The sequence below is a fragment of the Sus scrofa genome, chromosome 7 (genome assembly GCF_000003025.6).
Source record: "Sus scrofa isolate TJ Tabasco breed Duroc chromosome 7, Sscrofa11.1, whole genome shotgun sequence".
Classification (NCBI taxonomy): domain Eukaryota; kingdom Metazoa; phylum Chordata; class Mammalia; order Artiodactyla; family Suidae; genus Sus; species Sus scrofa.
The window spans coordinates 75,912,002-75,931,020 of NC_010449.5; the positions used below are offsets into that span (position 1 = coordinate 75,912,002).

The 19,019-nt window shown below is 52.3% G+C and overlaps 2 protein-coding genes across 4 annotated transcripts in view; both read left to right on the top strand.

Moving 5' to 3' along the window:
- The window catches only part of SLC7A8 (solute carrier family 7 member 8), a 67,232-nt gene extending 57,302 nt beyond the window's left edge, over positions 1-9,930 (top strand). For all 3 annotated transcript variants that reach the window (XM_021099239.1, XM_021099240.1, XM_003128550.6), the window contains 4 exons: positions 2,701-2,797; positions 5,036-5,185; positions 6,386-6,563; positions 7,313-9,930. In XM_021099239.1, the coding sequence (XP_020954898.1) occupies positions 2,701-2,797; positions 5,036-5,185; positions 6,386-6,563; positions 7,313-7,473 (586 nt within the window). In that variant the 3' untranslated portion in view covers positions 7,474-9,930. The remainder of the gene's footprint in view (positions 1-2,700; positions 2,798-5,035; positions 5,186-6,385; positions 6,564-7,312) is intronic.
- Positions 14,651-17,948, top strand: CEBPE (CCAAT/enhancer binding protein epsilon). The gene is made up of 2 exons (XM_001924414.4): positions 14,651-16,682; positions 17,265-17,948. Exons 1-2 carry the CDS (start codon positions 16,170-16,172, stop codon positions 17,598-17,600), a joined length of 849 nt encoding a protein of 282 aa, XP_001924449.1. The 5' UTR covers positions 14,651-16,169; the 3' UTR covers positions 17,601-17,948.

The window sequence follows — 19,019 nt, forward strand, 5'->3', positions numbered from 1 at the left end:
GGATGACCCTCCTTGAGGAGAGGAGTGTGCGTCGGTGTGTGTCATGCTTAATGTCATGTCTCCTCGTTGTCGGCCCGCTGGGCAAGGATTGTCTCTTGTGAACTTGACTTGTAAATGCCGTTGGACCTGCCAACTCCACTTGGTCCCGGCTGCATGTGGAGGAGGGTTGTGAACGCAGGACCCTGGTTATGTGCATGGTGGGGCCCACAGAGCACCTGGGGCTCCGTTGGGTTCATGAGGCTGCACCGCAGAGGGGCAATGCCCTGTGGCTGCATGAAACTGGTGCACATGGTGGGGCCAAACTTCCGAGGAGCCTCTGCTAGTAGCTCTCCCTTCCCCAAACACAAAAGACAAAGTGACAGCTCTCTTCAGACCACCCAGCTTGCTGATTCTGTGCCTTTGTCCCCATCACACTTTCCCCTTCCTCTCACCCCTTAGGTTTTCCTTTTCCTACAGAATCATAGAGAAAGCAAAAGTCTAATACCCACTAAGATGTAAATGACTCCTAACGGTTTTAACTACTCTCTTTTCTTTTTTAAATACTTTTTTCCCCCCTTTTTAGGGCCACACCCATGGCATATAGAAGTTCCCAGGCTAGAGGTTGAATCAGAGCTGGCCTATACCACAGCCACAGCAGCATGGAATTGGAGCCTCATCTGTGCCTTACCCCACAGGTCACTGCAATGCCAGGTCCCCAACCCACTGAGCGAGGCCACGGGTCAAACCCACGTCCTCATGGATACTAGTCAGGTTTGTTACTGCTGAGCCACAACAGGAACTCCCAGGAACTATATGCCACAGGTGTAGCCATAAAAAAGGGGCGGGGGGGAGTTTTTTAAAATTTTTTTCTAAACTTAAAATAATTTTTATTCTAGTTATGTTTCCTGTCTATTTAAATGTTTTTAATTTATAAAATCTAAGAAAGGAAATTTTGGAGTTCCCATTGTGGCTCAATGGGTTATAAACCCGACTGGTATCCACGAGGATACAGCTTTGGTCCTTGGTCTTGCTCAGTGGGTTAAGGATCTGGTGTTGCTGTGAGCTGTGGTGTAGGTCACAGACAGGCTCGGATTTGACTCCTAGCCAGGAACTTCCAAATGCCATGGGTTCAGCCCTAAAAAAAAAAAAAAAAAAAAAGGAAAAAAGAAAAGGAAATTTAATTTACTCATAATTCTACCATCCAGAGGTAATCACTTGGTATTTTAGTGTTTGTTTTTATATGCCTGTAAATAATATATTAATTAATTGGAATCATACTGTATGGAATTATAGGTTTTTTTTGTTTTGTTTTGTTTTTGTCTTTTGAGGGCTGCATCTGTGGCATATGGAGGTTCCCAGGCTAGGGGTCTAATTGGAGCTGCAGCTGCCGGCCTAAGCCACAACCACAGCAACATAGGATCCGAGCCACGTCTGTGACCTACACCACAGCTCACAGCAATGCCAGATTCTTAACCCACTGAGTGAAGCCAGGGATCGAACCCACAATCTCATGGTTCCTAGTCGGATTCATTTTCTCTGCACCACAGTGGGAACTCTGGAATCATAGTTTTCTATCTTGCTTTTATCATTTAATGTTATGAATATTATTATATATTTTTTCAAGAACAATTTTTTTTTTTTTAAGGGCCGCACTTGTGGTATATGGACGTTCCCAGGCTAGGGGTCAAATCAGAGCTACAGTTGCCAGCCTACACCACAGCCATAGCAATGCCAGATCCAAACCACATCTGCAACTTATACCACAGCTCACAGCGATGCTGGATCCTTAACCCACTGGGCAAGGCCAGGGATTGGACCTGTGTCCTCCTGGATTCTAGATTCGTTTCCGCTGAGCCACAACAGGAACTCCCCCAAAACATTATTATTATGACTACATGATATTCCATCTTATAGATATACCATAATTTATGTAATCATCTCCTACTTTATGGCATTTAGAATATTTCTAGTCTTTTTTTATCATCAGAATATCTTGTATGTACATCTTTCACTAACTTTCTGTTCATTTCTTTAGGATGGTGTTTTGGGAATAAAATAAGTAGCTTAAGTTTATAAATTTTCTGGTAAAATTCACATGCAATAAAATATACAGATTGTAAATATTCAGACTGATGGAGTTTGGGCGATTGTGGGCAGCCATGTAACTACCGCTCAATTTAAGATACAGAACATTTATATGCCTTAAGTTTTCATGTGTCCCTTTTTGGTCCATCACCTGTTTCCCACCCCTGTAGAGGCAAATATTTCCCAGCTAGGATAGGCTTTCCATGTACAATTTAGTCCTCATATTTAAAAGAACCTGTATCCCTTGAGGGTGACAAGGCACATTTTTTAAAGGATTAAGACATCAGGCAAAGGAGAGAGGCTACTCCTGCAGTGCTCTAAGGCATTATGAGAGACCATAGAGTGACAGCCACCAGTAACCTGAAGCTACCCAGACCACACTCAGGGTCTCCATGCCTCAGAATCCATCCACTTATCCACTGATTGCGTCTGGTTTGCCTGCATCTGCATTGTGAATGGGGGTCCTGTGACTAGTGGGCTGGAAGGTGTGCATGAGAAGGCGGGTGCCTGACTGGAAGGGGGGAATGTTCCTGTGTGGGCAGAAGGTGGGCATGGATGAGGGAGCCGGGCTGGAGAGGGAGCTTCCTTGGGCGGTCCGTGGGCCATCCCAGGCTGACCTGCTTTTCTCTCTGCCAGGCTGTTCTTTGCTGGAGCCAGGGAGGGCCACCTTCCCAGCGTGTTGGCCATGATCCATGTGAAGCGCTGCACCCCAATCCCAGCCCTGCTCTTCACAGTAAGGGCCCCTCCCCCTGCCAGCCCTACACACCACTCCCTCTTTGTGCTGCTCTGAGCTGGGAGTTCACACTTCCCACACACACCCCTCTCACCCTTGTGCTCCTAGGTTTCTTTGGGTCTCAGATAATCTAGTAAATGATATACACGGGCTATTCAAGCGATATAGCAAGGAAAGACCCTGAGTCCTGAACTACCTTAAGGCTCCTCAGCCTGGCTCATTCCATTCTCTTATCCTTTTGGGTCAGACTGAGGTAACTACCTCAAGATTCGACAACCTCACGGGCTTGGTCCGTGCCCCGCACCTGTTACCAATAAGGTCGAAGCTTTGGGCCTCTGGTCCTGGCCAGTCATTGCATATTCCTACCCCTCCCCATCAGCCCCACAAGGGCAACGTCACTGAAACAGATTCAGTGTTCAGAGTACATCAAATAGGAAAAATCATACAGAAAGAAGACTGATAAACCAGAAATGGAGAAAAGGAGAATTGGGATGGGGGTAGAGTGACCCTGGAGGAGAATTGCTTAGAAGGAGAAAAGAGAAGGAGCAAAGACTTGTTCCTGGTGAGTCTTTGGGATTATTTCTGGATCCTGAATAAAACATGGAAAATGCCTTTGGTCCACCAGAGAAGCAGTTAGTCCAGGAGAGTGGTGCTCTCAGTAGTCAACTTACTGTACCTTAGGGGGAATTTCATTTATTATTTACTTATTTTCAATTAAAAAAAATTTGAGAGTTCCCGTCATGGCACAGCGGAAACAGATCCGAGGAACCATGAGGTTGTGGGTTCCATCCCTGGCCTCGCTCAGAGGGTCCAGGATCCGGCGTTGCAGTGAGCTGTGGTGTAGGTCACAGATGCAGCTCAGATCCACATTGCTATGGCTGTGACTGGCAGCTACAGCTCTGATTAGATCCCTAGCCCAGGAACCTCCATATGCCGCAGGTGCAGCCCTAAAAAGACAAAAGAAAAAAAAAGTGTGTGTGTGTGTGTGTGTGTGTGTGTGTGTATATGTATATGTATATATACTTTTATATATATATACTTTTTTTTTTTAAATGGGCACACTTGGTATCAGGCTAGGGACTGAACCCGAGCTGCAGTTGCAACCTGCGCCATAGTTACAGCAAAGCCAGATCCTTTAGCGCATTTCACTGGGCCAGGGATCAAACCTACACCTCCACAGCTACCCATTTCGCTGTGGTCAAGTTCTTAACCCACTATGCCACAGCAGGAACTCATTAGGGAGAATTTCAGAATGTCTAGATATAGGAAAAAGGTCATCTTGATTGGTTGGTGGCTAAAGGCAGCTGGAGAGCACTCAGTACTTGCAGTAGGCCATAAACTTTTTTTCAACTCGAGCCATTGGAGCAATCCTAAGACTGCAAGGCAAGTACAGTAAGAATCTGGCTTTTTCATCCAATCTTCTCAATTATTTCACCATCAGATTTTACAGGAGAATAGAACCTTCTTTTGGCCTTAACAAATTAGCAGAGGAAAAGAACATGGTTCCAAGAGAGCCACTGAGATGATTTTGAAGCTGGAACATGAACTTTATCAAGAAATTTTCAAAAAAAATTAAATACATAAATAAGGGAGTTCCCATCGTGGCTCAGCGGTTAACAAATCTGACTAGCATCTGTGAGGACCCTAGCCTTATTCACTGGGTTAAAGATCCAGTGTTGCCAGGTGCTGTGGTATAGGTCACAGACACAGCTCAGATGTTGCGCTGCTGTGGCTGTGGCGTAGGCTGGCAGCTGTAGCTCCGATTGGACCCCTACCCTGGGAACCTCCATATGCTGCAGGTGCGGCACTAAAAAAAAAAAAAATTCCCTGGGTTAAATGAGTTAATATTTGTAGAAATGCTAAAAGTAGGGCCTGGCACTTAGGAAATGCTATATAACTACCTATTTTTTAAAATATTTATTTATATATGTTATGTATATTTATATTTTTTATATTTTTATATATAGACAGTTTCTGTTCTGATTGATTAGTGCCCGTGCTGTACTCTGGCTCAGTGTTTTGATATCACCCCTGCAGTAAGAAAGAACTTCCTGGTGACAAAGGTGTTAGCAGTGGCCTGGGTTTCTAGGAGAGGTTGTAAGGTCTCCATTTGGACAGATTCGTTGTAAAATGGCATTGTCTGCCTAGAGGCAGGGGAGCAGCCCCCACCTGTCAACAGCTGCTCCACATCTCCCAGTGCCTTTCTGATCACTGATGAGCTTCTCCCACTCCCCCCAGTGCATCTCCACCCTGCTGATGCTTGTCACCAGTGATATGTACACGCTCATCAACTACGTGGGCTTCATCAACTACCTCTTCTATGGCATCACGATTGCCGGACAGATAGTTCTTCGCTGGAAGAAGCCTAACATCCCCCGCCCCATCAAGGTGCGAGAACCTCCCTCCTCCACTGGTTCGGGTTTTTAAACTACCTTGTTCTCCCTGCTGACGACAGCTCCTCATCTCCACAGTGGTGAGAGACCCTTTGGGAAGCAAGGGTCACTTGCCAAATGGGGCAACCGTTTCCATTCTCCACTGGGGACAGGACCAAAGCAAACTGCAGCTGGAGGGATCGGTTAGATGAAGTGATACCCGCATCATGTCACCTCATTGTTTCCTACAGCTCTAAGCCTTTTAAAAGTCAGCTGATTTTTCCTGGACCTTCTAATCGGACCAATCTCTTCCTTGCCCCTCCTGGTAGCTGGGATCACTCACACCATCTCCCTGTCTCATCCCAGAATGAATTTCCTTCTCCCATCTGCCTGTCCAAATTGGGAAATATTTTCCATGCTCAAGGACCTCTCTTCCTTGAAGCTTTCCAGGCTACTTCAGCCCTCCATGATCCTCCCTTTTTAAACTACCATGGCCCTCCACATCGTCGGGTGTCTGGTGGACCTACTGATTGCTGCAAGAAATAACTTTGTGATAGGAACAGAGGAAGTTGCTCAGAATAACATGTGCTGGAGTGCCTGCGGGTTCTCCTGCAAATTAAAAAAACAGAGTATATCCCTAAGCTATTTAAACAATCCTATTCGGGAAGCACAGGGAGACTAGATGCTTCTAGAAGATTCTTCCAGCTGAGGAAGCGCAAGCTCACCAAATCTGTGTTCCACTGCCACTTTCCTTCCACTCTTAGCCTTGAGGGAAGAGAAAGTAGAATAACCCCATCTCCCTGCCACATGCATACCCTCTGAGAAGAGAGGACAAGGAGGAGAAAGGCAGCTGAGTCTAGGGTCTCAGAGAAGACTCTGCAGGGACCTCCCGCCTGTGAGGGTGGAGCCCATAGAGTTTGCTTCTTTTTGAAGTAAAGTTAAGGCCCCGGGCTGTCTTACACGGCAGTAGCTTTCCTGTTTTCACAGGATTTGGCAGATTTATCTTCTCAAACTGCTTGAAACAAATTGGGACTGACCCTAGTGAGAGGGAGGGTCATTTGCCACGTGCCCGTGGAGGACCCTGCCTAGAAGTGGGGGAGGGGCAGGCAGGCCCAGCTTTGCCCTCAAAATGCTTCCCTGTGGGTGAAGAAGAGAGAGGGTACCTGATTCTGGGGGCCTCAGGGCCCACGCAGCTAACAGCTCCTCTGATCCACAGGTCAACTTGCTGTTCCCCATCATCTACTTGCTGTTCTGGGCCTTCCTGCTGGTCTTCAGCCTGTGGTCGGAGCCCGTGGTGTGTGGCACCGGCCTGGCTATCATGCTGACAGGAGTGCCCGTCTATTTCCTGGGAGTTTACTGGCAACACAAGCCCAGGTGTTTCAATAAGTTCATTGGTGAGTTGTTGAAAGTTCCGGATGGGGTAGGTCAGCAGTCTGGAGGGAGAGACTCCCACCAGGATCAGGAGGCTGGTCCACAGAGCACTGGAGAAGGAGTCTGGGGCAGGAGAGGGCAGATACCTCTCAAAGACCTCTGAGGAGAGGGGCAGAGACCATTCCATACAGACCTTAGGCCTGCAAAAGTAGCCACGCTGCAGGAGCTGCAGTGGGCTGGGTGGAGATCAGTGGAGACCCTAGAATTGGTGGTCAAGTCCTAAAAAGACAAAAAAAAGTTGGGGGAGAGTTACCATCATAGCTCAGCAGAAACAAATCTGACTAGCATCCATGAGGACTCAGGTTTGATCCCTGGCCTTGCTCAGTGGGTTAAGGATCCAGCATTGCCGTGAGCTGTGGTGTAGGTCGCATACTGGGCTCAGATGCAGCGATGCTGTGTCTGTGGCCTAGGCCAGTGTCTATACCTCTGATTCAGCTCCTACCCTGGGAACTTCCATATGCCACAAGTTGGCTCTAAAAAGACGGGAAAAAAAAAAAAAGAATTGGTGATCAGTGGGCATGGGGCCTTGATGAAAAGGAATGACTGGCTAACAGACCGTCCAAAGACAGAGGAGGAAGGTGAGCAGACCGCCTCCTGGAGAGGAGTCTCTCAAAGGCACTGGGGGCTCTACTGGGGCAGGATTGCTGGGAAGCCCCATGATCTGGTGGGACGCTCTGCACTGACCTGGTTTCTGTGTGGCCTCCTCCTGCAGAGTTGTTGACCCTGGTGAGCCAGAAGATGTGTGTGGTCGTGTATCCCAAGGTGGAGGAGGACTCAGGGATGGTGGGGGTGATGCCTGACAACATGGAGCAGCAGCAGCAGCCCATCTACCAGCCGGCTGCCTCCAAGGACAAGGACAGGGTGGAGTCCTGAGGACCACCATCCCCTCTCAGCTGCTTCCTTCCTCCTTCTTCCCCCCCTTTCTTCCCTCCTTCCCTGCCTGGGCCCCCAAACACACACACACACACACACACACACACACACACACACACACACACACACACACACACACACACACACACACACACACACACACATCCCTCTGCCTCTGCCAAGCAGGGGCAGGACCTGGGCATGGGTGGTGATAAACAAAGATACTGACATTTGTATCCAAAGAGCCAGCCTCTTCCTGCCCCCCCCCACCTGAGGCCTGAGTCTAAAGCTTCTCCCCCTCCCCCCGCCCCAGGGGTGCCCTGCAGAGCCCTCCCTCCCAGGCCCACACCCTCAGTCAAACCCTCTCGGGAACCTGAGAGCAGTATTGCCTTCCCTCCCCAACCCTGAGCCCAAGGGAGGCCTTCCTCCAAAGAGAAGTGGCAGCAACAGAGTCATTTGGGAGGGGCAGACTCAAGCAAACCTGGCACCATTAAAAGTCAGCTGGAGGAGTTCCTGCTGTAGCACAATGGGATCAGCAGTGTCTCTGCATCGCAGGGGTACGGGTTCCATCCCCAGCCCAGCAAAGCGGGTTAAGGTTCTGGCATTGTTGCAACTGCAACCTGGTCACAGCTGTAGCTCAGATCTGATCCTGAGAACTCCATATGACATGGGGGCAGCCAAAAAAGAAGGAAAATTTTTAAAGGTCAGCTGGAGAGACCTAAATCCCCCTCCCTTCACCAGGGACCCAAGAAGTCAGATGTGATGCTTCCCTGGGCCCTCTTCCCCACCCTCTCCACCCTCCATCTGCCTACCCCAGCCTGGGCCCCTGTGCAAAGCAAAGTTCCTGTCAGGGCAGCATCTCCCTACTGAGCTGGACCAACAAGCAGAATGCCCCCTCCTCCTAACCCCAGCTAGGCTGTGGAACAGACCGAAAAAGGCTCGGATTGCAGAAACCCAGCCCTGCCCCTGCCCCTGCATCCTCCCCCCAACTAGGTGCCAAAGCTTCCTGAAACCAGAAAGCTTATTTTCAATGGACTGGACATTTCTCTCCTAATACAAAGCAGCTTCACTCTTCCTCCATCCCACCCTCAAGAGAAATAGCCCACCACTCTGTTAGCACTGCCCCCCAAACAATGCCCCAACACAGGCAGCCAGCACAGCCAGCACCCCCATCTTGCCCTTTGCCTCCTCTCTGGACCTTGGCTCCAGGACCGATGGGTGTGAAGGCTCCCCAAGCCCTTCATACCTGAAAGCTAAACCAAATCAGCCTTAAGTTACCTCCCACCCAAGAACCAAACCTAAAAATACCACCTCATTTCTAACCCTCCCAGCAGACCTGGTATGAAAAGACTTCCCTGGAGGGGAGAGCCATTTCCCACCTCCCCAGAGGTAACTGTCACCCTGAGACTGTTGAGGGAGAAAGTGTGTTCTGAAGGACAGTTCCTCTCCCAACTCAGAGAACCCCTCCCTACTTTCTGCTCCCACCACTGACAGTCTCCAGGGCAGGATGAGCAGAAGTGGTGTGGCAGAAGGTACTCACTTTGGAAGACCTTGGAAAAGCCCACTCTGTTGTCTAAGAGCTCGTGGCTGTCCTCTCCTGCAGGTGGTGGTTGCCCTTCCCTGTGCTCCAAAGAAGGTACCGGTGTTTGCCCTGCATCCTTGCAGCCTCCCCGCCACACCTGTTGTACTGAGGACTGAGATCCTTTTATTATCGAAAGCAGCCGTCCCACCCCCACCCCCACCCCCCGCTTCCCTCTGCTTAAACTGGAACACCTGAAGGAGTTCCCAGTGTGGCTCAGGGGCAGACCCAACTAATATCCATGAGGCTTCAGGTTAGATCCCTGGCCTGCCTCAGTGGGTTAAGGATCTGGCATTGCCGAGAACTGCAGTGTAGGTCCCTGACGTGGCTCAGATCCTGCATTGCTGTGGCTGTGGTGTGGTGTAGGCTGTCAGCTGCAGCTCCCATTTGACCCCTAACCTGGGAACTTCATATGCTCCAGGTGGAAGGGGGTGCTGGAATACTGGGGAGTCCTCCTGGCCCTCTCATGTCTCCCAGCTTGCCTGAGCCTGCGTTAGTGAGATGCAGGTTTGGTCCAAGTCACAGTCCCTTCAGAGTGGACTCCAGGCGGACTGGGGCTGGTCCCTGGAGGATCAGGGGACCATCCTCTTGTTCCCTCTTCTCATTCCTCCAATCTCCTTTCTTCCTTCAGTTACCATTTTTGTTGTTGTTTTGTATTGTTTGCTTTGTTGTTTTATAAAGTGGATGCCTTACTTTTGGGATAAATATTTTTGAAGCTGGCATTTCTATTTCTTTCGGATTTTTTAATTTTGTGGGGGGGTTTAGTTGGATGATAATCTTCTGTCTTTGAGTTGGTTTAGGTTTTAGAATTTTGTTGTGGGGGGCCTTTTTTTGGTGGTTTTTTTTTTCTGTTGATATAATAAAATTTTGAATGGAAATGAAGTTGGTGGTGTCGCTAATTCAGTGACCTTCTGAGAGTCACCAGAGGGAGTTTTTTGATGCCAGGTTCCTTCCAGGGTGGCGTTCCTGAAGGCCCTCGCGCTCCATAACTGAGCTACCCGGACCCCAGTGCCTGCGCATTCAAACAACTCCCTCTTTTTTGCAACTAGAAACTTTCTCATTGCTTCTGTGAAGTCACAGGTGTTATTAAGTGCTTGCCTGTGTACTGTGCTGAGAGCCTGCAAACTAACTGGGAAGAAGAATGGCGTCACCAGCCAGGGTGGGTGACAGAGAGAGAGCACCAAGCTGAGTAAAGGGAGGTGAAGGCAGGGTGGACCCCCAAGACCCAGTCAGCAAAGCCTTCTGGCATCAGGAGCAGACGCCTGTGGCGACACGGGGGATGGGGGGGGTGGGGATAGTATTGGAGGGGGTTGCTTAGGAGAGCACCCGGCCGGTACTGGGAGGTGGGATGGGGTCCACTCAGCTGTCCTAGTGGAGGACTAGGATGCCCGAGGGATGAGGGGAAAGGAGGAAGCTGTCAAGGTAAGGACATGTACCTCCTCGTGCTTTGGGCTAGCTGCTGGAGGAATTTGGCAGGATGAGCCCGTCCTTGCTTGGAGTCTCTCCTTTGTGGGCAGTGCTCCCAGCCGCCTGTCCTGAGACAGCATCATCCAGAGCCAACGCTGCTGACAGACGTGGGAAGGCAGAGGGTGGAGGTTGCGGGGGAGGGGTTAAGACATCCCCCTTCACCATCTGGGACACAGAGGACACTGGCAGGCAAGATGCCTCCATTCCCAGTCCCAGCCTGGCCCCAGCATGCCTGTTTCGCAGCTGGCGTTCTAGACCGAGGCTGGAAGTTTGCCACTCACATGGGACACAGGCATTTGGCTCCGAGACCCGGCTAGCCACCCAACAGCTGTGTGTCCTTGAGCAAGTCACTTAACCTATTTAGCACTTTTAGAGGGACAGAAAAAGAAGATTGAACCTAATCTCAAAGGGTTCTTCAATCTCCCAGCCCAAGTTTATCCCAAGAGTGAGGACAAACTGGGCAGAAGCAAGTCTTGTGCAAGAAGCCCTTCTCTGAGCCTCACATCTACCCTTGGGGACCCCCAGTTCCCCAACACACACTTTTCCTTTCCCCGGGCTGCCTGCAGGCTCCTTTATGTCGCCCCCTTCCAGCAAGTCCTGCTCTCCCCAGTCTCCTCGCACTCCCTGGAGACTCGGCCTGGGGGCCCCCACTCGCTCTGTAAGGTGACACTTGCTGATCTTTTCAAACTGCTCAAAAGGGCAAATGTGGGTCTCCTCCGGGGCAACATGCATTTATTTTTAACCTGGGCCTTTACCCTGTCAGTCACTTTAATGCAAGGAATTTCACATGCTCTCCCTCTGATCTTGGGAGCCTTTGAAGGTCACTGAAAACATAACTGCTTATGGATTCATTTATTAATGTAGTAAAAAACAACTCTAACCATTGTGTCCAGGATTCTGTTAAAGGCTGTGGCAATAGCAAAGTTATCCCTGAGTTTTCTAGGTCAGCACAGACTTCAAATATTTTATTCCACTGTCTCCATAAGAATATTCAGATATATCTGGTAACTTGGACATTGAAGACTCAGCGTTGTCACTGCGGGCGGGGTTAGATCCCTGGCCTGGGAACTTAAGCCTGCTATGGATGTGGCCAAGAAAATTTTCATATATGTCAACCCACCTGTCCTTAATTTTAGTTCAGGCAATAGAGCCATCCTAGCTGAAGATGTAACCGGCCCCACCTTCAAGGAGCAAATGGTGTGAGGGGGAAAGAAAAAAACGATGCACACAGCACATAAGCGTGCACCTCAGGGTGCATCCAGCCCACTCCGCTGGGCTACAAGCTTCTGCAGGCAGGGCTGGACCCACCAGGTCCCCAGAGCCTTCGGGTTCCCACTGTAGTGCAGTGGAAATAAATCTGACCAGTAGCCATGAGGTTTCGGGTTCCATCCCTGGCCTCACTCAATGGGTTAAGGATCCGGCATTGCCATGAGCTGTGGTATAGATCGCAGATGTGGCTATGTTCCTGTGTTGCTGTGGCTGTGGTGTAGGCCAGCAGCTGTAGCTCCGATTCGACCCCTAGCCTGAGAAACCGTATGCCACAGGTGTGGCCCGAAAAAGCCAAAAAAAAAAAAAAAAGAGAGAGAAAGAAAGAAAAGCCTTGTCCAATTGAGGCTTCAGGCAAGGCAGCAGATAGTATGCCACTTAGGAGACACAGATAAGCCCCGAAGGGGGCAGTCAGAGGAAGGCGGGAAAGGAGACTGACCGGCTGAGACCAGTTACTTTCCCTACATTATCTTATTCCAAGTTTAACTAAACAACCAACAAAGTAGGCGTTACTATTGCCTTTTTACAAGTCAGATTCAGTACCTCATTGAACGACTTTGAGACTTTGAAGGTCACCGAGCGGCAGGTGACAGAGGGGGATTTGAGCCCGGTTCTCTCTGACCTGTCACTGCCATGCTGCCTCTTTGTGGAAAAGACTCGGTGATGGAGGTGGTGTTTGAACCTGTTACAAAGTCATGAAGATAATACAGGTGCATGGTTTCAGTTAATGCACACAAGGAAAAAAATTGCAGTTGCAGGGAAAAAAAATGATCCTGCTGACCAAATGACCATGGGGGGCTTCTATCCGCTCCTGAGCAATTCTGCAGAACCCAAGGATCTCCCAGCCCTTGACTGGCACTGCTCTCCCCACCTCCTTGCGGTGCGGGCCCCTCACCCCCACCCCCCGCCCAGGCATCCAGAGCACCCCGGTTACTGGGAAACACGGCTTGTCGGTGCTCCAGCAACGTCAGCCCAGGAGATGAGAAGCCAAGATCACTTATCTCCCCCACGGCTGCCGGCTGAGCTCCCGAGTTTTTTCATTTCCTGCCGGCCTATTTGCACACCTCCTGCTTCCTCCAGTGCCTGCTCCCTTGCTCCTGACGCAGTCTCCCCCTCCCCCTAGGGTGGCCAACTGGGGTCAAAGAAGGCTCTCTGAGTCACACAGCTCCCCCTTTCCCCTTCCTTTCACCCCCTGGGGGGTTGCAAGAACTAGACTATTACCCTTTCCTCAGGTTGATGCCACATCCTTGCATGACCTTGGGCGGCTCAGTCTCTCAGCCTTGTTTTCCTCCTTTATAAAGCAGGGATAAAAATACCATCTGTCTTGCTTACTTTCCTATTTAATTCACAGGCAAATGGTCTGCAAGGAAAAGCGTATGTTTCAGTAATCGAAAAAGCATAACACCAGAAATGGCAAGGCCTTAACTATCGTCACTATTTGGGGTGTCATTTCTCCTCATGAAGACAAGGGCCTGGCCCCAGTCTTCTCTGCCTGCACGCTCTTCCTGCAACTGCACTGCGAGCCCCATCTCAGCCATGTTTCCTCTTCCTCCTTCCAGGCGTCTGGCCCTTGCCAGGGCTGTGGGAAGCTGCCCTCTGCCGGCTACCTGATTCCTGACTGCAGCAGCCCCTCAAGTCCTGAATTTTGGACGAATATTACCACCTGGTGGTTAAATGAGACACTGCTGCCAAACTGAAGCAGCTCAGCTCTGAGACCTGTTTGTCACAGGGTCCTTTGAAATGGAGAGAAGGCAGAAATCTCCCCCATCTGGGTACCTGAGCTCTGTCTCTTGGATGCAAGCAGATCTCCCCATGCCAGCTCGGGACCTTCAGAGAAAGTACCTCAGACTGTACACAGAAAGCTCCTGGGGGAGTTCCTGTCGTGGCTCAGTGGTTAACGAACATGACAAATATCCATGAGGACGAGGGTTCGATCCCTGGCCTTGCTCAGTGGATTAAGGACCCATTGTTGCCATGAGCTGTGGTGTAGGTCACAGACGCGGCTCAGATCTGGCATTGCTGTGGCTGTGGCATAGGCCAGTGGCTACAGCTCTGATTGGATCCCTGGCCTGGGAACCTCCATATTGCTGTGGGAGTGGCCCAAGAAATGGCAAAAAGACAAAAAAAAAAAAAAAAAAAAAAAGAAAGAAAGAAAAAAGAAAGAAAGAGAGAGAGAAAGCAAGCAAGCAAGCAAGCAAGCAAGCTCCTGGGGGAGGTGGAGGGAGGGGATGCTAAGTAGAGGGGTAGCTTGCCTGATTTGCAGGGAGCCCTGTCTCAGGCTGCCTACGTTATCTTTATTTATTTGCTTTTTGTTTTTCAGGGCCACACCCACAGCATATGGAGGTTCCCAGGCTAGAGGTCTAATCAGAGCTGTAGCCGACGGCCTACACCAGAGCCACAGCGACACCAGATCTGACCCACATCTGCAAACTACACCACAGTTCACAGCAATGCTGGATCCTTAACCCACTGAGCGAGACCAAGAATCGAATCCACATTCTCATGGACTGTAGTCGGATTCTTTTTTTTTTTTGGTCTTTTTGCTATTTCTTGGGCCGCTCCCACGCCATATGGAGGTTCCCAGGCTAGGGGTCCAATCGGAGCTGTAGCCACCGGCCTACACCAGAGCCACAGCAACGTGGGATCCGAGCCACGCACGTCTGCAACCTACACCACAGCTCATGGCAACGCCGGATCGTTAACCCACTGAGCAAGGGCAGGGACCGAACCCACAACCTCATGGTTCCTAGTCGGATTCATTAACCACTGCGCCACGACAGGAACTCCAGTAGTCGGATTCTTAACCTGCTGAGCCACAATGGGAATTCCTGCCTACTTTTTTTAGCATTTAGTGCCACATGTAGCTGCTCCGCATTTGCCCCCTTATGGCCTGACCCTTGGTGTGCCTGACTTATTAAACCTTCTGGCCTCCACAGGGCACGGACAGAATTTGCTGGTGACAAAGATCCAGTAACATATTTCCACATGTCCTTTCCTTTGCACCGCACCCAGAGTCCCTTTTGCAGATACAACAGGTAAAAGCAGGGCCACAGCAAGTGCCTCTGACAGGAGGGAGTGGGGAGTTCCCAGAGGAAAGAGAAAAGGGAAGAGAGAGGGGGCCCAGCCTGAGACCAAAAGTGCAGAGCGAGCCATGGGCTTCTCCTGGAGACCCTGAAACAGAGCCCCAGGAAGAGGTGATGACAAAAGAGAAGGCTTCTCAACCCTCACAAGAGGAAGTGGACCCAAGAGACACGCATAGAGGTCAGAGAACGGCCATGCAGAAGGAAAAACAGCAAACCGAGCTGCAGCGAGCGCCTGAGCCCTGCGGCCCAGGCACAGGAAGCGGGCAGAGCCCTCAGGACCCAAGGAGGGCAGAGCGCCAGCCTGAAGCTCTGGCAGTGCAGGCCGGACGCTGGAACCACGAGAGGAATGTAGCTGCCAGTTCCTGGGGCAGCAGCCTGCTGGGCCCTGGAGCACAGGGCCTAAGCCCTGAGCAGGTGCCTCAGCCAAGCCTGGGCAGTCACAGCCCATGCCAGGCTGCTAGCGCTGGCCCAGGCTGGAAACACGTGAGGGCTTGGGCTCTTGCACAGAGCCGGTGCAAAAACCTAGCAAAAGAGCCTCCTCTGCATCATGAGACGGGGCCTCGTATAAGGCTTAGTCCCAGGCTGATAACTACTTCCTAGACCCCTCAAACAACACCCCTTGGCCTGCACCCCGGAGAGTGGCTCAGAGAGGTGGGGCTACAAAAGGAACTGAGCGGCCCTGGGGGTAGGTGGAGCCCAGCCCTGGGAGGTGGGGGGGACTGAGAGGGAGGCGTGTCAAGGGAGGAGCTCAGATCAGGCTGGGGGTCGGCACTGGGAGAGGGTTTTCTCTGTTCGTTCTGACGGGGCACTCATTCTGCACAGGACTTTTTGGAAGTCGGAGGGAGGAGGACACTCAGAGTGAGGGGTTGCCCTCAACGGGGATTCCAGAATCTCCCGGACTCGAATGAGAGGGGGAGGCCTCTTCCCAGAAGCATCAGCTTCTGGGCATCTCAGAACCCTGGCTCAAGCCTGACCAGAGTGCCCCCCTACTGCGAAACAGGCCAGGGCCCCCATTTCTCTAAGGCCTGCATCCCTCCCTCCGGGGTGCGCCCTGCCCCTCCCTGAGTCACCCCAGGGAGAGAGGGGAAAAAAGGGAAGAGAAAAGAGGCATTGACTACAGAGGAAGGAAAAGGAAACAGCAGAGGAGGGAGGAGAGGCCACGCAGGAGTGGGTGACAGAGGAGATCAGAGAGGGCAGATCTAGGGCAGATCTAGGGCAGGGGGAGATAGCAAGCCGAGCATCCCAAAGGGCGCCCCAAGAGCAGGCCGCCAGGGGCGGGGAGCTGAGGGGGCGGGCCGGCCATGTCCCACGGGACCTACTACGAGTGTGAGCCCCGGGCTGGCCAGCAGCCACTCGAGTTCTCGGGGGCCCGAGCGGGGCCTGGGGAGCTAGGGGACATGTGTGAGCATGAGGCCTCCATCGACCTATCTGCCTACATCGAATCTGGGGAGGAACAGCTCCTCTCCGACCTCTTCGCTGTGAAGCCAGCACCTGAGGCCCGAGGCCTGAAGGGCCCCGGAACCCCTGCCTTCCCCCACTATCTGCAGCCTGACCCTCGGCCCTTCGCCTACCCCCCACATACCTTCGGCCCCGACAGGAAGGCCTTGGGGCCTGGCATCTACAGCAGCCCGGGGAGCTACGACCCCAGAGCCGCCGTGGCCGTGAAGGAGGAGCCTCGGGGGCCTGAGGGCAGCCGGGGGGCCAGCCGCAGCGGCTACAACCCTCTGCAGTACCAAGTGGCTCACTGTGGGCAGACGGCCATGCACCTGCCCCCGACCCTGGCAGCACCCAGCCAGCCCCTACGTGTCCTCAAGGTAAGAGCCGTTCGCTTATCCTCCCCGCCATCCAGGGTCTGGGGTCTGTGTGGATGGGGTCTGTGTGTGGCGTTGCTCTGTGAAACCCATCCACCCCAAGCCCCCTGCGCTCACCACCCTGTCGTGGCCCCTCTTGGCTTCTCTGGGAATTCACTCCCACCCTGATCTCCACTGTGTGGCTGACACCGATGTGTCCTGCAGTCCCTCTGGCCAGCTGACCTGCCCTGACCTCAGGGCCCCCACCAGCCTCTCTGCCACCCATCAGTCTCCACCACTCATTTCTGTGCTGCCTCCTGCTTCTTGAAGAGGAAATGTCTGCTAATGGCAGAACTGAAAAGTCAAGATAGTTGGAAGGAAAGTGTCCTCAGAGAGTGTGGGGAGGCGAATGGGAGTTTGGATCAGAGCAGAGGACCTCGTGCATCTGGCAGGGCGATGGCTGTTCTGACCGGGAGCTAGGAGCTGGCTCTGAACCCCACATCCCTCTGATGCCCCAAGTGTGCTCTGCCTACTGGGATGTCTACCCTGCCTCCACTCTGCTTCCCAGCAGCCCTCACTCTTGTCCCTCTGTTCCTTCCCCTCCAGGCCCCTCTGGCCACTGCTGCACCCCCCTGCAGCCCCCTCCTCAAGGCGCCCTCCCCAGCTGGCCCCTCACACAAGGGCAAGAAGGCCGTGAACAAAGACAGCCTGGAGTACCGGCTGCGGCGGGAGCGAAACAACATTGCCGTGCGGAAGAGCCGGGACAAGGCCAAGAGGCGCATTCTGGAGACGCAGCAGAAGGTGCTGGAATACATGGCCGAGAACGAGCGTCTGCGCAGTCGGGTGGAGCAGCTGACCCAGGAGCTGGACACACTCCGCAACCTCTTCCGCCAGATCCCTGAGGCTGCCAACCTCATCAAGGGTGTGGGGGGCTGCAGCTGAGCCCGGCTGGCAGACTGTGGGGACCCCCCCCGGGGGACCCCCACCCTGCTGGGGTCCTAGAGCCCCTCACAGGCCAAGCCAGGAGACAGAGACCATGGACAAATGGCAGCGGGTGGCAGGGAGGAGGCCCCAGCATGATGATTCTGTGGCTGAATAAAACTGCAGCATGACTAGTGGTGGGGCTGTACACTGGGCCTGGGGTGGGTGTGTATGTATGTGTGTGTGTGTGTTTCCGTGTGTGGCCTAAGGAACTCCAAGAGCAGGGGATGCATGGGGCTAGGTCTGCATACCCTTTGATTCCAAGCCCAAATGAATATTCAGGAAATTCAGCAGGGCCCTTGGCACTCCCCCAGTGCAGCACACAGCCAGGCCCTATATCTCTCCCTCTGCTTTTCTCTCCCCTGACTCAGCCCACTCTGTCCTTCCGGGCCCCCAAGGCACCCCCACCCCCACCCCAGAGGACCTGGAGCGGCCCCTGGATACTCCCCCAGAAGAGCTCTGTGGCCGGCAGGGAGACCCCAGCAGCTCCAGCCCTTCTGCCCCCACGTGCTGGCTCCAGACCTGCTCTGTCTCACCTTGAGGTCTGGGAAAGCCTGCCCCAAGGGACCAAGAGAAAATTCCAGATGGCTCTGATATATTTATGGTCCCTCAGCTCTTGATCTGGACTCAAGTCCGTCTCCCCAGATCCCAAATCTAGGTCTACCAGACTAACAGCGCCCCCACCCCACCCTGCCCCCTGCCATGGCTCCCATCCACCCACTCCCACCTCTGTCCCTCATTCCCAGGGCCTTGGGTTCCCTAAAGAATCTGAGTGCTCGGAGTTCCCTTCATGGCTCAGCAGTTAACAAATCCGACTAGGATCCATGAGGATGCGGGTTTGATCCCTGGCCTCGATCAATGGGTTAAGAATCCAGTGTTGCCGTGAGCTGTGGTGTAGGTCGCAGACTCAACTCGGATCTGGTGTTGCTGTAGCTGTGGCTGGCCCCTGTAGCTCCGATTCGACCCCTAGCCTGGGAACTTCCATATGCCATGGGTGCGGCCCTAACAAAAAACAAAAAAGCAGAAACAAAAAAAAAGAATCTGAGTGCTCAGGGGATGAATCAGTTGGGAAAGGCCTTGAGACCTGCTCGTAAATGAGAAAATTGATCACGAGGAGGAGAACAACCCACCTGTGCAGTGAAACCCATGTCGAAAGAACTTTTTATTCATAGAACTCTAGCCTAAGAGGCAAAATGGTACAAGGCATGACAGTCCCAGTGTGACCTGCCCTCTGCTACTTGCTACTTGTGTGACCCTGTGTCAGCTACTTCTGTGCCTCAGTTTCCTCATCTGCAAAGTGGGAAGAGTAGAAATGCTGTTATGTTCACAGATAAACAAGGCCTGGCACACAGTGAGAATGCATACATGTTATCAGTCCCT